This window comes from Hydra vulgaris, chromosome 05 (assembly GCF_038396675.1).
Source record: "Hydra vulgaris chromosome 05, alternate assembly HydraT2T_AEP".
NCBI lineage: Eukaryota > Metazoa > Cnidaria > Hydrozoa > Anthoathecata > Hydridae > Hydra > Hydra vulgaris.
Genome location: NC_088924.1, coordinates 17,314,607 through 17,332,483, shown reverse-complemented (window position 1 = coordinate 17,332,483; position 17,877 = coordinate 17,314,607). Strand labels below are relative to the sequence as shown.

The window sequence follows — 17,877 nt, the reverse complement described above, 5'->3', positions numbered from 1 at the left end:
ACTCTGTAATAATTTCAAAATCAGTAATTTAAATTTTTTTTCTTTTATCCAAATCCTGTATTATAGACAAGATAATTAAAATATTTAAAAATTAACTTATTTTTATAATACATAATGTATGTACCAACTGAACACTTAAACAACTAAAAAAGTGCTAGTAATTATCATTATATAAATCATTATAATGTAATTTACTTTTTAAAGTATTTTCTTTATTTCTAACATAACCGACTTTTTGAAAATAGAACATAATGCAACTGTTATTCATTTAGGACATTTATAAAAAAATGTAATTTTTCAGGACATTACAGAACACTTCTCAAAATCCAGGACATTCCAGGACTGCGGCCACAATGTATATGTGTAGCCAGGTGACATTTGTCAAAATATCGATTTTTATACATTAAAAATTGATTTTAAAATTTTTGATATTATACACTAACTAGCTTTATAGATTTCAGTTATAAAAAAGATGGTGATGAAGTAAAGGAATAAAATTCTAAATGTAATAACTCTTCTTAATGTAATAACTTATATAATAAATTCACGGTACATTATATACATGATACTTTTAATGAAACATAGTAAAATAGCTACACCTTTTCAAGTCCATAAATTATGCAAGGCTTAGTTTCACTAATAAACAAAATATAAAAGATCAAAAAGTTTTCCCTCGCAGAGCCTTAAATGAAATAAAAAATCAAAAAATTAAATAAAAATTGACGCATAAAATAGTCTAAGATCTCCCTCTTACATAAGTTTTTGAATAAATTAATGGACGATCCCTAAAACAGTTTAATTTTATTAGCTTTTATGAAAAAGTATATTTTAAATTTATATATAAAATTTATTTATAAAACTATATATAAAAATAATAATATAAAACATAAAACTCTTAAAGTTACACTTTTTATTTTATTTCGTAAAATTAATTTTAAATTTGTAGATAGTTAGCAAAAACTTTGCCAATTTTATTGTTTTAAATAGATTGATTGACATTACTAAAAGTAATTTTAAATTTCTATTCAGCAAACTTTAATCTACTAATTTCAATTAGTAGTTTTAAATTAAGTTTTAAATTAAATATATTTCTATAGGTTTACAAGCAAATAAGTTAACAATTTATTTATTCAAAATATTTGCATAGTTTTCACAAATTACAACTTTAAAATTGTTTATTATATATATATATATTTTTTATATCACCATGATTAGTTGAAATTTGGATTACTTTAAATTGAGTTTTCTCGAAAATCACTTAATCAATTGTAATCATTTTTTTTATAATGATGCTTACAATATTAGTTTTTTATTTCAACAAAAATAAATTAGGCCTTAACTTTATGAAGTGTAAGTAATTTAATTTTTTGTAAAGTACCCCCCATCATCTCCACAATTTTACTTTTTTTGTAGCATTAATCCCTAAATCTTGAAAATTTTTAACACTATTTGCAGATTTGTCTTTTTTCCTCAATATTCCCTTCACAATTGCCCAGTAAGATTCGATAACTCGCTGCTAAGGATAGTTTGGTGGATTAGCATTCTTTGAAACAATATTGACTCTATTTTTCTTATACCACTGCATTGGCCAATATAAGATTGGTTGTTTGTGCTTTTTAATTAGAGTAAGAAGTATTTTTTCTAGCATTCAGTAACATATATTTCTAATGCAAAAGATTGATTTGTTATGAAAAGAGAACAATGCTTAACATTGTGGATCTTCTTCAGCGAATGAATTTGGTTTCATTGGCACATTTAAATGTTTCAGGCTGTTATGACCTTAAACTTTAGCATGCAATTATTTACAATTTAAAAACTCCTATTTGGCATTGCCAAATTGCAGCATCATCCTAAAAGATGCTATTTTTTCATCACATCAAATGTTTCTTTGACCAGAAAAAAACCCTATTTGGTTTCACCAGTGAATAAGCAACTGAATTAAATCATCATCTTGTTAGTACTCACTGGCAAAAATTTAAATAAGGAATATGTCACACAGTATGATCATAGGAATCAACAGCCTTGTTGATTTAAACAGCAAACAATTTCAGAAAACTTATTTTTTTATTAGAATCTTATTAAAACAAAACATATTTTCAAAGAAACAAAAATAAATAAAGCTGAGGTATGTATCAAATAAATTAGATGACACAAAAAATTTTACAAATTTTATCAGAGTACTTTTAGTGAATTTATTAAGCATCTTTTATTAAACATCACCAAATGAGGTTTTAAAATAGTTTTGTTAATATTTAAGTATAAATTATATGTTTTTATATATAAGTAATAATCAAGTAGTAATAAACTGTGTTCCTACTTAACTAATAACTACTTTTTCCACTACTCTACATTTATAAATCTAAATTTTATAAAAATATAATTAAACTACTTCAGCTTGTTTGTCCTCAATCCATTGTTGATACTCTTCTTCATACAACTGCTTGATTTCTTTTTTTAAACCTTCAGCTATTGTTATTGCTAATGCACATCTCTATGTAAAAAAAAAAAAAATAATGATTTTATTATTTTGTTATAGTTTTATAGATTTAAAAAATTGATTTTTTTTAATTTTTAAGTTACTTTAATCCTTTTTTAAAACTGTAGTACAGTTGAACTCTAGTAATACGAACTCCAATAATTTTAAAGATCATTTAAATTGAACAAAATCTTTGGTCCCTAAAAGATACTTGGATTTAACTCCTATAATTCAAAAACTCATGTAATTCAAACATTTTAAGACCTTTTGAGAATTCGAATTATGTGAGTTTAACTGCATTATAAATGTTTTAAAAATTTTGATAATGCTCAATTTATATTTTAAAATTATTTATTTTTAAAACTTTTTGTTAAAAAATCTAAAAAAAAAAAAATGGTTGAGGAAGAAAAAGCAGCTCATTTTTTAATAACTTTACTACAACCCTTATAAAACACACTGGCTTTTGATGGACTATTAAAACAAAATTATGTAAAATAAAATATGGATACAATTCTTGGTTGTGTTATATAAACACAATAAACAAGGGTTTATGGTGTATATATAAGAGGGTTTATGGTTTATAATATAGGTTGATGGTTTATAACATAATTAAAAAATAATAAAAGCTATTATTTTAATTCTCATTTTCTATATTTATTATATTAATATGTTATATTTATTATTATATTAATATGTTATATTTATTATTACTTTTTTTCTTCTTCCAAATAAAAAATGCCAGAGTGCTTTGGGATCCTTGCAATAACTAATATATAAAATTCAAAACAACCTTTTTAATAATGCTCCTTTGCTCTGCATCCAAAGCAGAGAATTGAGGATGTTTTGGTAACTTTTCCACAGAAAGACTAAAAAGACATGAAAAATATTTAATATTAGAAAGTAATATTTATATTCATACACAAAAAACAAACAAGCAATTGATTTACTTATTGTAAATCTTCTTTTAGTGGTTTTGGAACAGTGGTAAATAAATATATATACATATATATAAATATATATATATATATATTTATATATATATATATATATATATATATATATATATATATTATATATATATATATATAAATATATATATATATATATATTTATATATATATATATATATATATATATATATATATATATATATATATATATATATATATATATATATATATATATATGTATATGTATATGTATATGTATATATATATATATATATATATATATATATATATATATATATATATATATATATTAATATATATATATATATATATATATATATATATATATATATATATATATATATATATATATATATATATATATATATATATATATATAATAATTCCAAGCTAAAACTAAATCCATTTAAAAAATGGATATCTAGGTAATTATTTAGTAAAAAATTACTTTCCCATTTGAAAATAAATGTTGTTTTTCAAAGTCTATTGTTTGTTTAACCATTAGTAATTTAGGTAGAACTTATTTCTTTATTCAAGATAATATATTTTACATCATTTCCTGTTATTGGCATTATTAGTTCACAGCATCACAGTTGTAATCTATTTAATATATTTTAAAAATTAAAAATATATATCAAATTTTAAAAAAAAAATTCAACAAATGTTCTTAATTGTTGATTAATATTAATAATATTAAAAATATAAAAAAACATTCAACAAATTTATCCATACTTAAAAAGGAAAAAAAAATCACAAGCTACTACTCAGCTGGCCCTCCAATGAAGGAAAAAAATCAAGTACAACAGAAACAAAAGAAATCGAAATTACAAAGTCAAATTTAGTCAATTTCAGATTCAATGATAGTACTTCTTTTTATCTTAAGTTTTTATTTTAAGTTTTAAATTATTAATTTTATCAATTTATCTACTTGTTAACTTTAATAATATTAAAAAAAATAATTAAAATTCAAATGTTATAATTATAATATATATATATATATATATATATATATATATATATATATATATATATATATATATATATATATATATACATATATACATACATATATATATATATATATATATATATATATATATATATATATATATATATACATATATACATACATATATATATATATATATATATATATATATATACATATATACATACATATATATATATATATATATATATATATATATATATATATATATATATATATATATATATATTTTATATATATATATATATATATATATATATATATATATACATACATATATATATATATATATATTTATATATATATATATTTATATATATATATATATATATATATTTATATATATATATATATATATATATATATATATAAAAATATATAATAACTCTATAACTGCAAAACATGAACCATGATAAACAAGACTGCTGAGCAAAAAAACAAGTTGAAACAATATTTGTAACATATATAGAAACAGTATTTGTAATACAGTATTTATACATAACATTTGCAATGTAGTACAAGTTACATAATATTTGTACAATGTTTGTAACATACTAAACATACTTTCAAATAAATTAATAATTATATAAAACATGATTTGTAGACTTATGCACTTACGTAATAAGTTTCATATATAAAATGAATGCATTTTCCACTTGACTTTCTTGAGCATAAATAATTGCCTAATAAATTAAACCAATAAAATAAAACATATAAAATTTAGTTATAAAAATAAATAATATATAATGTAAACACTCATAAACCTTCAAAACTAACTAATTTTTAGTTATGTTACTGTTTTTAAAAGTCCACACTTGATTTTCAGCTACAGCTGTTTTTTATTTTTATTTTTTTGCTTTTTACAATCAAATTACACATAAAATGACATAAAAACACTGTAAAAGGATTAACCATAGTGATTTTATTTTCTTGTTACAAAAAATTAAAGTAGAACTAAAAATAAATATTAGGACATTACCCACAAATGAATCTATATCTCAGTAAATGCAAAAACTGGACAATAGTCTTTTGTGCACTTAATAAAACACTGTATTTACTATATGGCAGAAAAAAGCTTAAATTACCATGAACATAGATATTAGTTTTTGAAATGATTACCTAAATTCTAGCACTTTTTTCTTAAAAAATTAAAAAACAAACAAAAAAAAAACTAAAAGTAAATAGATTCTTTTTAAGGTCAATCAAACAATGGAAAAAAAAGTAAATGTTTTAGAAATTATTATTTTCAAGGTTGTCTGTACTCCTGAATTAATTAAGATACTCCACACCAAAAATTAAACTGTTTGAAAGATATTTAGGCTTTGCAATTATTTCTTAGATTGCCTGATGGTTTTAGCCATGAATTGTAAATTTTATTGTTTTTTAATTTTTCAAAAAGTTTCAGTTTTGTTTTCACATTATAATTTCAGATTGATTAATCAATTATTAAGCAGGGAATCAGTTTTTTACAAGATTCAAAATTGTATGTATGGCTAACACCAGATATATGAAGTGTGGCTCATTGAAAAGTCAACATAAACACCATCCAGTGCTCAGCTGCTTTCAAGGGTAGAAGCCCTTTAGAGGCTTCTTTTTTACCACTATAAACCAGGGTCGGAAAAAACCCTGGTTTAAAGTGATGGAAACCCTATGGCATGATTTTTTTTTAATCTGCTTAGTGTTTTTTTTAGGGATTTTATTGAGTTTTTGTCAGTGTTTGAGTTTTTTTTTTTTTTTAAATAACATCTACTAAAAAAACAAAAATTTTAAAATAATTTTGAAAACAATTAATACAAAAATAGCTAGGTTTTCTTCTGTGCGTTGTTTAAAACAGGTGAAAACCAAGAGTTTATAGACATAATTCATTCATCATATAATCCACTAAACCTTAAAATGAGTACAGGAGAGCTAGAAAAGGTTTTTAATGTAAGACAAGAAAATAATAGATCAATTCACCCAAAAAGAGAAAATAATAACAATTACATAAGATGGGTGGAGCAAAGTTATGAATAATAAAATGATTACTCACAGTGTACTAAGGCTAAATAACATAAATAACAACAGCAACTCTTTCACTGAGTCTTCTTCTTTACACCTTCTTGGATTATTGTTCACTACTGACCTCTTATTGAAACCATATATACAATGAACTGCAAAGCTAGCATCTGCTAAAGTTGCTTCGCTTTATTGTGCTCACCATTATTTTACTCCTGATTCTATTCTCTACATTTACAAATCTTTTATTCATCCCTGTATGGCATACTGTTTTCATTTTTGGGCTGGTTCTTATAAAAAGGTCTTTTTATTCTAGACAAGGTCCAAAATCGCATCATAAATGTAGTTGGAACTACTTTATCTGCCTAGCTTGAGCCTCTCTCCCATTGTCATAAGGTTGCATCTCTTGCTCTTTTCTACAAATACTATCATACTATCAAAGGAGCTATCATCTCTAAAATCATCATCCAAAACTCATTCTTGCTTGACTTGTCATTCAGCAAAGTTGCATTCTTTTACTATATCTGTCCCTGCCAGGGATGTGGAGTCCTAAAAGGACTTCAGCTTTATATCTATATTTTTTCCTGGTCTCTGGTGTTCAGAAGCTCTAAACATGTTGGCTGACTTATGATGTGCTATGAAAAAAATTCATGAGATTTAATGACATGGAACTTTTTTAAGGCCAGAATCCTGAAGTCCTTGCTGCCATTATACCTAAGAACTCTGGGTTCAAAAATTGATTAGTAAGAATGAGTGAAGTTAATAATATTATTACAATATATAAGTCTATTACTAACTAAATAGCAATTACTGGATGTATAAGGGCGTATCATAATTTTAAAATGTAATTTGTACTTGATGCCCAGGCAAAAATCTGTTTCTTTTGGTTTCAAAAATGTTTTCAGTTGTGGTGAATAGGTGTTCACTTTTAACAGATGAAGGAGGTGCAAACAAAACCTTCGTTGAGAACCTTGCCAAATCCCACTTGTAAGTGTCTTTATTTTAATCATAGCAAGCATAATGCACCCTACCACTTAAAGGGACATTCATTCCTTTGCAATGTTGGAGGGCTAAAGTAGAAGTTGACTTCACCCATGCTGAAACATAAACTATAACTCATAATTTAAAGTTTAAATAAAGGTTTAAATCTTTAATCTTATTCAACTTATTAAACTATAAAATCTATTTTATATTTATTTCTCTTGATCTAATACTTGAGAAACCGAACAGAAAAAAAGTGCAAATTAAAATTTTTTTCAAAGATCCATTCAGACACACCAAGTATCTGATTACTTTATTTTAAACAGTTTTGCACAAGTTAATTGTTCTTTAAGTTGAAGTATATGTTTTGTTAAACTGTAAATAATCGATACCGTAGAAATTATAAAAATAAATCTTTGATGCTCAAGAACTTTTTAATTTTTTTAAAATTAGAATATGATTTTTTATGTCACAGAGTTTTGTGCATTAATATATAGTTCACATTAGAGATGTGTCGGGACCAGTTTAATCGGAGTCTTCAATTTTGGGTACCTGGAAGAAAAAACCGGGTCAGAGTCCAGGTACCCAACACAGAGTCTAAATTAAAAAGGTGGAATAAAAGCTTGAGAATCTGAATTGAGAATTGCGCTGAATTGTTTTTTTACAAAATAACACAGAATAATTTGTGCTAATAAGGTTTGCCTAAATATATTAAGTTTCTTAATACTAAATAATAATTAACAGGTTGTTAATATTTGGAATAAGGGGTTGTCCATAAAGTACATACACTTTTATTTCAACTTCCCTCTCCCGCATTTTTATATACGCTTTTTCGAGTACCCTCCACCTCCCTAAAAGTGCCTTCGCTTTTAATCTAACTACCCAACATTTTATGATATTTTTTTTATTTAGTGTCTCCTTACTTTTAAATTTGACCCCTGCCTCTCATCTCATATATGCCATTTGCAGACCCCCTCTCCCGCAATTTTTTTAAGTAAGACCTGTCTATATTGAGTTGAATAGGGCTTTGTGGTTATTGACTCCATAACACTCTTAGACTTATATCAAGAAGTTTGGTTGAAGTTATAACTAAAAGTAATCCTGTTAGTAATATTTCGACACAATTCAAAGTACCAGTTAAACATATAGTTACAGTATGGTAAATGTTTATTAAGATATTACAGTAAGGTAAATGTTTATTAAGAATTCCTTTTTTGATACCTGGTGCTGGGTACCCAGGAAAAATGACCAATTCTGGGTACCTGGGAAAACAGCCGAATTACCGGGTACCAGACACATCGCTAGTTCACATCTTTTAAATTTTAAAGCATTTCAATAATTAGCGGTAAAAAGTTACAAAGAAAAAATAACCAATACTAAAAAAAGGAAACATAATTGTAATGAAATATCAAATTTTAATTAAATAAACTAGAAAAATTTAATATATAAAAAAAAATTTATAGAGCTTTTGTATTCTTCTTTTTTTATATAGTTGTTATTTTTAGCTACCAAATTTGATACAAGTTGAGGAAAAAAATATATTATAATTTATAGCAATTTAAAGTTTTGATATGCAATTTATTCATGATTTTTATCAATCTGTATAAATAAGAAACTAATTAGCTATATACGCTAGAACAATGAAAAATTTTGTTAATTTTTTTCTTATGTTTATTTGTTTTCATGACTTTTCTCCTTTAAAAATATTTTTGGAAAATATATTATTTGCTTTTTTAAACTGAACAAGAATATAGTGTAAAAAAATAATAAAAAATCATTAAAACTATCAGTAAAACTAAACTTATTTAATGAATTAAACTAAATAAATTTAAAATATTTAGTTGTAATCACTGTCATCATTGACAAATTCAACATCGTCCATGTAGTCACTTTCTTGTTCGCCTGACCCTGATATACTATTACCATTGGAACTTTTTTATGACTAGGCAACTCATTCTATTATCTCCTAATGAGGGTACAGCTCTAAAACTCAGTTTTATGGTTCTGAGGCCGGCTGGTAGTCAGGTTTCCCGAACTCTGTGGTAGCTCTCATAGAGGCTGATTCCATCAACAGCTGAAAAATATCAAAGTATTAACAGTGCCATGTTGCGCATGGATGGTGTCCCTGTTTGTATTTTTGGTGTGCATTGTGGAGGCCACATTTGGAGCCCTTTGTTACGGCTTAGGGTTTATTAGTAGTAATGAGACAATCGCTTGGGCAATTAAACAGTGTTCTGAGTACTATCTATGCTTTGAGTCAAGTTCTTCAATCTAATTTAAAAATGAATAAAGTACCAAAAACTATAAAACACAAAAAACCATCATCATCACCAAGTTCTCTAAACCTATCATTCACTAATATTCATGGTCTTCAAAGTAACTTTTCTTCTGTTGAGTCTTATCTCTTGCAAAGTTCACCAGACCAATTTGCTCTTTGTGAGACTAATTTGAGTTCAGCTGTCTCATCTTGTGATCTTAGTGTTGATGGTTATCTTCCTCTAATTCGTAAAGACTCCAATAATCACATGCTTGGCCTGGGCATTTACATTCGTAAGAATTCACCCATTTGTCGTGAAACTAGGTTTCAGACCACAGACTATTCTTTTATGTGCTTTCGTTTAGCACCACTTCACTCTATTGCCCTTCTCTTTGTTCTATATTGCTCTCCTTCATCTCAAGACTGCACACTTTTTGACGTTATTTCTGATCATCTTGACCAGGCCCTCTCTCTTTATCCATCAGCTAATATAGTTGTTGTCGGTGACTTTAATGCTCACCACTCTGAATGGCTTGGCTCTAGTGTCAGTGATTCGGCAGGCATTAAAGCCCACAACTTTTGCCTTTCTCAATCCCTAACTCAAATAGCCAACTTCCCAACTCGCTTTCCAGACAACCCGAATCATTTACCTTCTCTACTCGACTTATGTCTTGTTTCTGATCCTAGTCAGTGCTCAGTTTCTCCACATTCACCCTTAGGTGCTTCTGATCACAGTTTGATCGCTCTAAAACTAATATCTCATTCTTCTTCATCATTTGAATCCCCCTATTATCGAACCTCTTACAACTACAGTAAAGCTGACTGGGATTCTTTCCGTGATTTTCTTCGTGATGGCCCTTGGGTAGACATCTTTCGTCTTCCTGTCGACAAATGTGCTTCTTACATAACTTCGTGGATTCAGGCTGGCATGGAATCTTTTATTCCCTCTCGACGATTCCAGGTCAAGCCTCACTCTCCTCCATGGTTTTCTTCACACTGTGCTGCTGCGATTGCCAATCGAAACCGTTACTTCCATATTTATCAGCAAAACAATTCTCCAGAAAACAGGCGTCTGTTTATTACTGCTAGAAACAATTGTAAAAAGGTTTTGTCTAATGCCAAAACCCGCTATTCTCAGGTCATGAAATCTCATATCTCATCTCAAAAATTAGGCTCTCGTGACTTCTGGAGAATCTTTAATAATATCAATAATAAAGGCAAATCTATAATTCCACCTCTCTTGAATGGTTCAGACTTTGTCACCTCACCTAAAGACAAAGCTGAATTGTTTGCTAAAAACTTTTCATCAATATCATCTCTTGATTCGACTAGCTGCTTTCTACCTGATATTGCCAACAAACAGGTTGATCCATTGCTTGACATTCATATCACTTCAGCATCTGTATCTAAAGTGATTTCCTGTCTAGACTCTTCTACAGCTTGTGGCCCGGACAACATACCTGTTATTGTCTTGCAGAAGTGTTCTCCGGAGCTGTCGTCTATACTCTCAAAACTATTCAACAAGTGCTTATCAGAGTCTCGCTTTCCAGCCTGCTGGAAAGCGGCATCTGTTATCCCTATCTTCAAAAATTCTGGAGAGCGATCTGATTCGTCTAACTACCGTCCCATAAGCCTTCTTCCTATCATAAGCAAGGTTTTTAAATCTTTAATTAACAAACACTTAATTTCTCATCTTGAATCTAATAACTTACTTTCTGACCATCAATATGAATTTCGATCTTCTCGTTCTACAGCTGATTTGCTAACAGTAACAACAGATAAGTTTTATCATGCATTAGATAAAGGTGGAGAGGTTAAGGCCATCGCTCTTGACATTTCAAAAGCTTTTGATAAAGTTTAGCATGCTGGTCTTCTCTATAAGCTTCTTCTTATGGTGTATCCGGCAACATCTTTAAGATCATTGAATCCTTCCTTTCCAATCGTAGCATAAAAGTTGTCCTTGATGGACAACACTCTTCTTATTCTGTAACTTTACTCTTTTTAATTTACATTAACGATCTTCCAGATATTCTCTTATCTAAGGTGGCATTGTTTGCTGATGATACTACCATTTATTCTTGTCGTGATAAGAAACCAACACTCTCTGATTGCTTGGAGGGGGCATTTGAGCTTGAAACGGATCTCACTTCTGCTACAGCATGGGGCTCACAGTGGCTGGTGAACTTCAATACAGATAAAACTCAATTTTTTTCAGCCAATTGTTATCGCAACAATTTAGATCTTCCTATATTTATGAACGGTGATGTACTCGATGAGTCATCTACTCTTCATCTTCTAGGATTAACTCTTACTTCCAATCTTTCTTGGAAACCATATATCAAATCAGTTGCAAAATTAGCATCTGCTAAGGTTGCATCTCTTTATCGAGCTTGTCACTTTCTTACTTCAGATTCTATTCTCTATCTCTATAAATCTCAAATCCGGCCTTGTATGGAATATTGTTGCCATATCTGGGGCGGATCTTCTAATGATGCCCTTTCTCTTTTAGACAAGGTGCAAAAACGTGTTGTAAACATAGTTGGACCTGCTCTTGCAGCCAACCTCCAACCATTATCACATCGTCGTAATGTTGCTTCTCTTTCTCTTTTCTACAAATACTATAATGGGCACTGCTCTAAAGAGCTAGCGTCTCTTGTGCCATCTACTATAATTCATTCTTGTGTTACTCGTCATTCAATTAAGTGTCATCCTTTTTCTGTGACTGTTCCTAAGTGCTCCAAAAACGCTTATTCGTCTAGTTTTTTTCCTCGAACATCAGCTCTTGGAATTCGGTTCCTTCATCTTGCTTTCCTGACTCATATAATTTGCAATCTTTTAAGTCGTCTGTCAATCGTTATCTTGCTCTACAATCTTCATCTTTTCTCTTTCAGTAACTTCCAACTTTATTTAGTGGCTGCTTGCAGCCTTGTAGGAAGCGAAGATGTTTAAAAAAAAAAAAAAAACTGTTGTCACTGTCGTTAAATTCTTAAAATTGTTTATCTATACAAGATAGTTCATTTTTGGAAGAACTTTTTTCACTTTCGACAGGTATAGATTTGATTTCTTGGTTCAATATTTCTGGTTAAATAGGAAATTTAACAACTCAATGTTTTTTTAAATATTTACATACCACTTTTTTTAATATTTATGTTATGTTGGTCATCCTTCCATACATGGCTATTTCCAGCAATCAACATGTATTGTTTCAAGGTAATAACATCTTTCCACTGCGCTGTTAGACGAAAAACAGATAATAAAAGAATAGTTAGAAAATCATTTTTTTATATTTAAATAGTTGTTTCCAGAAAAATTTTCCCCCAGAGCTACTATATGCTTTGTCAACATCCTTAACAGACAGTGCATTCAACTGAGTTCAGGGCTGTCAACTGTCAGGGCCAACAAAATATTTGTTTCAAAGAAAAGCAACAAAGGACTCAGTGCATCAAACAAATCCAGATAAGCACTGGTTTTGCAAAGGAAGGCATATTTTGTAAATTTCCCTTCTATTTTTCACCTTGTTTCTTTACGATACCCTTCATTGTTTGCTAGTGCATTTGGTAAGGCAACATTTTTTTTTTTTTTTTGTTAATTCACCTCCCAAGGCCCAGAAGGCCACTACAGACGAGGAGGCCACTTAATTGTGATTATAATCCTCTCTCAACTCTATACTAAGAAACACGTACCTTGACAAACAAGGCTGCTGCGCTGAGAAACAAGTTGAGCGCGGTACTACCAGGGACATGGTGGGGATCGAACTCGGAACCTCTCGCTCTACCATTACACCACTACCATGTTAGATAAGCTAGCCAGTTATGCAATAGATTGGCGTAGCCTTTTATACAATGGGATGCTAATCAAGTTCCTTGAATTTTATTCAGCGTGTAGTACTCAATACATAGGGTAGCAACAGCATGTTTCTCTCAATAGATAAAATAGAGTTGTATAAAAATTATTGCAACCCTTAAAATCTTTAAACTGTTTTATAGCATCTTTTATTATGAGTTCTAATCTGTGATTAATACAGTGTATGCTAACTAACAATGGTCGTGTATTTTTTAATTGTGCTTAAGCTCCACTGTAATATTTATGTTCTCCCATATTAACATTTACTCCATCAGCTGTTGCCGATACCAACTTTGTACTTAATTCGTAATTGAAGACAAAATTTTACATTTAGTTTTAGTGTTTTCAATGAAAACACTGTCCAACTACAATTTTAAGAAGTCAGCATCAACTCCACTAAAGTTTCATTATGTAATTATTAGCCTTATTACATAACGCAAAAAAAAAGTAACACGGGAGACCAGCATTTTTGACTCTCACTAGTATCATTTCTTTTTCGCTGCCTGTTTTCTGAGCTTGACTGTCTTCAGAAAGCAAAGCCATAAAAAGTTTGTTGATAATATGTAACGCTACTTCCTCCTTTATTGTCTCGCCAATGCAATGAATGAACTCTCTGGCTAAAAAATAAAGAATTTATTTAAATCACTACCTTAAAGATTTATTAACAAAACATGTGAAAAAAATAAAACTAATAAGAGATTTCTATTAATTTATTATTGTTCTGCTCTTTTAAGAACATTGAGCAATATATTTTAAAGAATGCATTAACAATAATTATTACATAAATATAAAGTACCTGCATTTTTTTCACTTTTTCCTTGCAATAATTTGACACAGTTGTCACCCTGAACCTTTACAAGTAACTCAAAATGACTATGTTGCAGAGTGGGATGCAAAGCCATTTCATATGCAATACGAAATAACTTTAAACATTCTTCAATATTTGATTCTTTTTTTGTTGTCGAGTTATTGTTGTCAGTTAATGGGGTCTCAGATTTATTTGTCAAGCTTGAAGTAGAAGAGTTACTAGCTTTGTCTAATCGTTCAGCCTCTGTGTGATTTTGTCAACATAAATGCCTCATAACCTGGAAGAAAAGTGAAATAAGTAAGATTACATACTTTTTAGATTTATGTAAATTGTATATTATAAATATAATTATATATTGTAAATATTAAACTATATGAGTTACATTTGAAAAAGTGTTTAAAGAATTTCTAGCAGATTCCAATATTGAAGTTTCGCTTTGAATGATGTTTTTATGTTTCGAGCAATGTTTACACAATATTTTTACAACAGTGTCAACATCGTTAACTTTTATAACTTCTTGACCAAGAAAATCGTATTTCCATGATTAAATAGTTTTTAATGATTTTGAAAAAGGTTTTGTACTCATTTCTTCTCTCTCACATCTAATTCAAATCTGATTTTTTCTTTTCAAAGCTCCCTTTTTATTATGTTGCAATAAATTGATAAATTTTGTAATGACAGAAAAAATTAAATAAAAAAATTACATTGTTTCTTTTATAAATGTATTTACCACATTTGATGCTTTTCTAAAATTCCTTTATTATAGCTTCCTTTATATTGCCCAATTTCCAACGTTAATACAAATTACTAGAAATAATGAACATAATGATTGTATGAAACAATATCTTTAAAAACTTGAAAAAAGTATGTTCAGTAAATTAACAATGCACTAGCCCATAAGCTTTTGGAGAATTATTAACAAAAATAGTTCATCAGGAAATAAACTATCAGGTTTAAATGCACAATTTGGAGAACCCAAAAAAAGTGCAGACTAATGGGGGTAGTAAAAACAACCAAATATTTTATATTTGAACATAATCTTGAATATTATTGACTTTTTATTTTTTTATATAAAAAATTTGTTAAAAAATAAAAAAAAAATATTAAAAAAATTAGTATAGCAATTAGTTAATTGCATTCCTGTGCATTGATAGAAACATAAAGTTTAGCAAAAATATTTGAAAAACAAATTTTAAAATTGTCCATATTTCTAGCGCAAAGTATTTCCTTAATATACTGAATGAGAAAAGTCATGAATAAACTGTATATTTATTATAAAAATTTTGCTGTTTTTGTTATATTCTTATCTACTTATATTCTTTTTTTATATTCTTATCTTTACACGCTGAATAAAGTGAAAAAAAATTGATATAGTTATAATAGTGTGTTTATAGCAATATTTGATTAATAGAAATAATAAACTTAATATTTTAGATGCTTTTTTAAAACTATAATAAACTTCAGAGTATACTTTCAAAGTACATCCTGGTTTTAAAACCTTATTCTTCATATAATTCATTTCTATATTTCATAAAACCTTTTTTTTATTATTCTGTTTTTTTTTTGTTTTTTTTTTTACTGGTCAACCTTGACCCGCAAGAATTCATTTTTTGAGGTCAAATTAGCATTTTTTTTAAATTTTTTTATTCTTAATGGATATTGACCATTGAACAACTTTATTTTCTATGCTGAATAATAATCTCTTTAAATCATCAAGAATAAAAAAAAGCATTATTTAAATTTAATAAAGCTTAAACTTGGTGTTTCTATTAGGTGTAGTAACAGAGTACAACAGTTGAACAGCAAACTTGTTTTACAATTGAAACTAGTGTAATATATGCAAGTTATCATTGGTTGTACAATGGTTGTATTATATATTTGTAAATTTTTTTTTGTAAAACAATTGTTTTGAAAAAAGAAGCAAATTGATTTTTGCAAAAATTGCTGTACAACAAAATTGCACTTCAATAATTAAAATTACCAAGCTTTGGTAATTTTAACTATCCAAAAATAATTTGCCAAAGCCATGATTTGGAAAACAAAAGCCCTGGTTTCGACCGAAGCCAAAGCTTCGGCATAAGTGCAGTAGCTTCAGCGATTTAGGATTTATAACAATTTTAGCGATTTAGGATTTATAACAAGGTCTTATATTTTAAACATCTTAGTCAATTTTTCCTTTATACTTTTTATAAGCAATTTTCAAGACTTCATTTCCAATACCTTCAGTGACAAGCTCTTTGTTTGTGTGCATTGTTGAGGTCACATTTTGTTGTAATATAAGTTCACAGAGTTAAGACAGTTGCAAAGTTTGTTACTTGAGGTTTCAGGTACCAATGCACAGTTGGTCAGTTAGTGAGCTAAAGCCCCTCAAAACCAACTTCTAATGTGGAGTAATTTCCTTTTATAAATGTAATCAAGAGACCCCCAGCACTCTAAAACTGATATAATTTTTTCCCTACTATTATTTTTGAGCTCAATATATCAATTTTACCACAAAAATGGCAATCATTTACCTTTCAAAATATTAGTGAAAATGAAAAAATCATAAAAAAAAGAAATATGAGGCCAGTAAGACAATTTTAGAACATTTTAGTTTCTTAACCGCATATATTTGTCCATCGACATCTTATGTTGAAATAAAAAGAAATATGAAAATTTATTTTTTATGCTTGCTTTTTTCTTCCTTCTTCATCTACTGTCTTGTAGGAGGCTTTCTAGCAAAGACTTTAGGGGTAAGCAGAATAATTCTACAAACCAGCCTCAAACCCCTTCTTCACCTATTAGGCTAGCATAGATTTAAACCTGTTACCTTGTTTCCTGTCTAGGATGATAAATCTTCTTGACATTACTCAGGATTTTTCACATGCCTCCTTGAAAGTCTCCTAATGAAGGTACAGCTCTATAACTCAGTTTAATGGCTCTAAGGCCAGCTGATAGTAAAGTTTTCCAAACTCGGTGGTAACTCTCAGAGAGGCTGATTCCATCAACAGCAGGAAAACGTCAGAGTAATAACAGTGCCATGTTGCACATGGGTGGTGTTCCTGTTAATGCTTTTGCCATGCATTTTGGTATGCATGTCAAGATCACATAAGGAGCCATGTGTTACGACTTAGAGATAATTAACGGGACTGAGACAATTGCAAATATTCATGATCTGTGAGGCTTCCATATTGCAAAATTCACTAGACTTGCTTGCTCTTAGTGAGACTAATTTGAATTCTGCTATTCCTTCCTCAGATCTCAATGTTAATGGGTACTATCCTTTGATTGGCAAAGACTCCAATAGCTACATGCTTGGCTTGAGGATATACATAAGCATTAATTCACCTATTTGTCATGAAATCAGGTTTGAATCCTTTGACCATTCTTTTATGTGCTTCCCCTTAGTACCACTTCACTCTATCACCTTTCTCTTTGTTTTTTATCGTTCTTCTTCTACCCAAGACAGAATTCTTTTAGATTTAATTTTGGATCAAATTGACCATGCCCTCTCTCTTTACAACTCTGTCAATATTGTTGTTATTGATACTTAAATGC

General features: G+C 28.4%; 1 protein-coding gene across 2 annotated transcripts in view; it reads right to left on the bottom strand.

The window, feature by feature from the left end:
- LOC136071892 (STAM-binding protein-like) overlaps positions 1 to 17,877 on the bottom strand; it is a 35,866-nt gene that overhangs the window by 11,693 nt on the left and 6,296 nt on the right. For both annotated transcript variants that reach the window (XM_065797550.1, XM_065797549.1), the window contains exons 2-4: positions 5,075 to 5,139; positions 3,267 to 3,342; positions 2,390 to 2,491 (exon numbers count right to left, since the gene is read on the bottom strand). In XM_065797550.1, the coding sequence (XP_065653622.1) occupies positions 2,390 to 2,491; positions 3,267 to 3,342; positions 5,075 to 5,139 (243 nt within the window). The remainder of the gene's footprint in view (positions 1 to 2,389; positions 2,492 to 3,266; positions 3,343 to 5,074; positions 5,140 to 17,877) is intronic.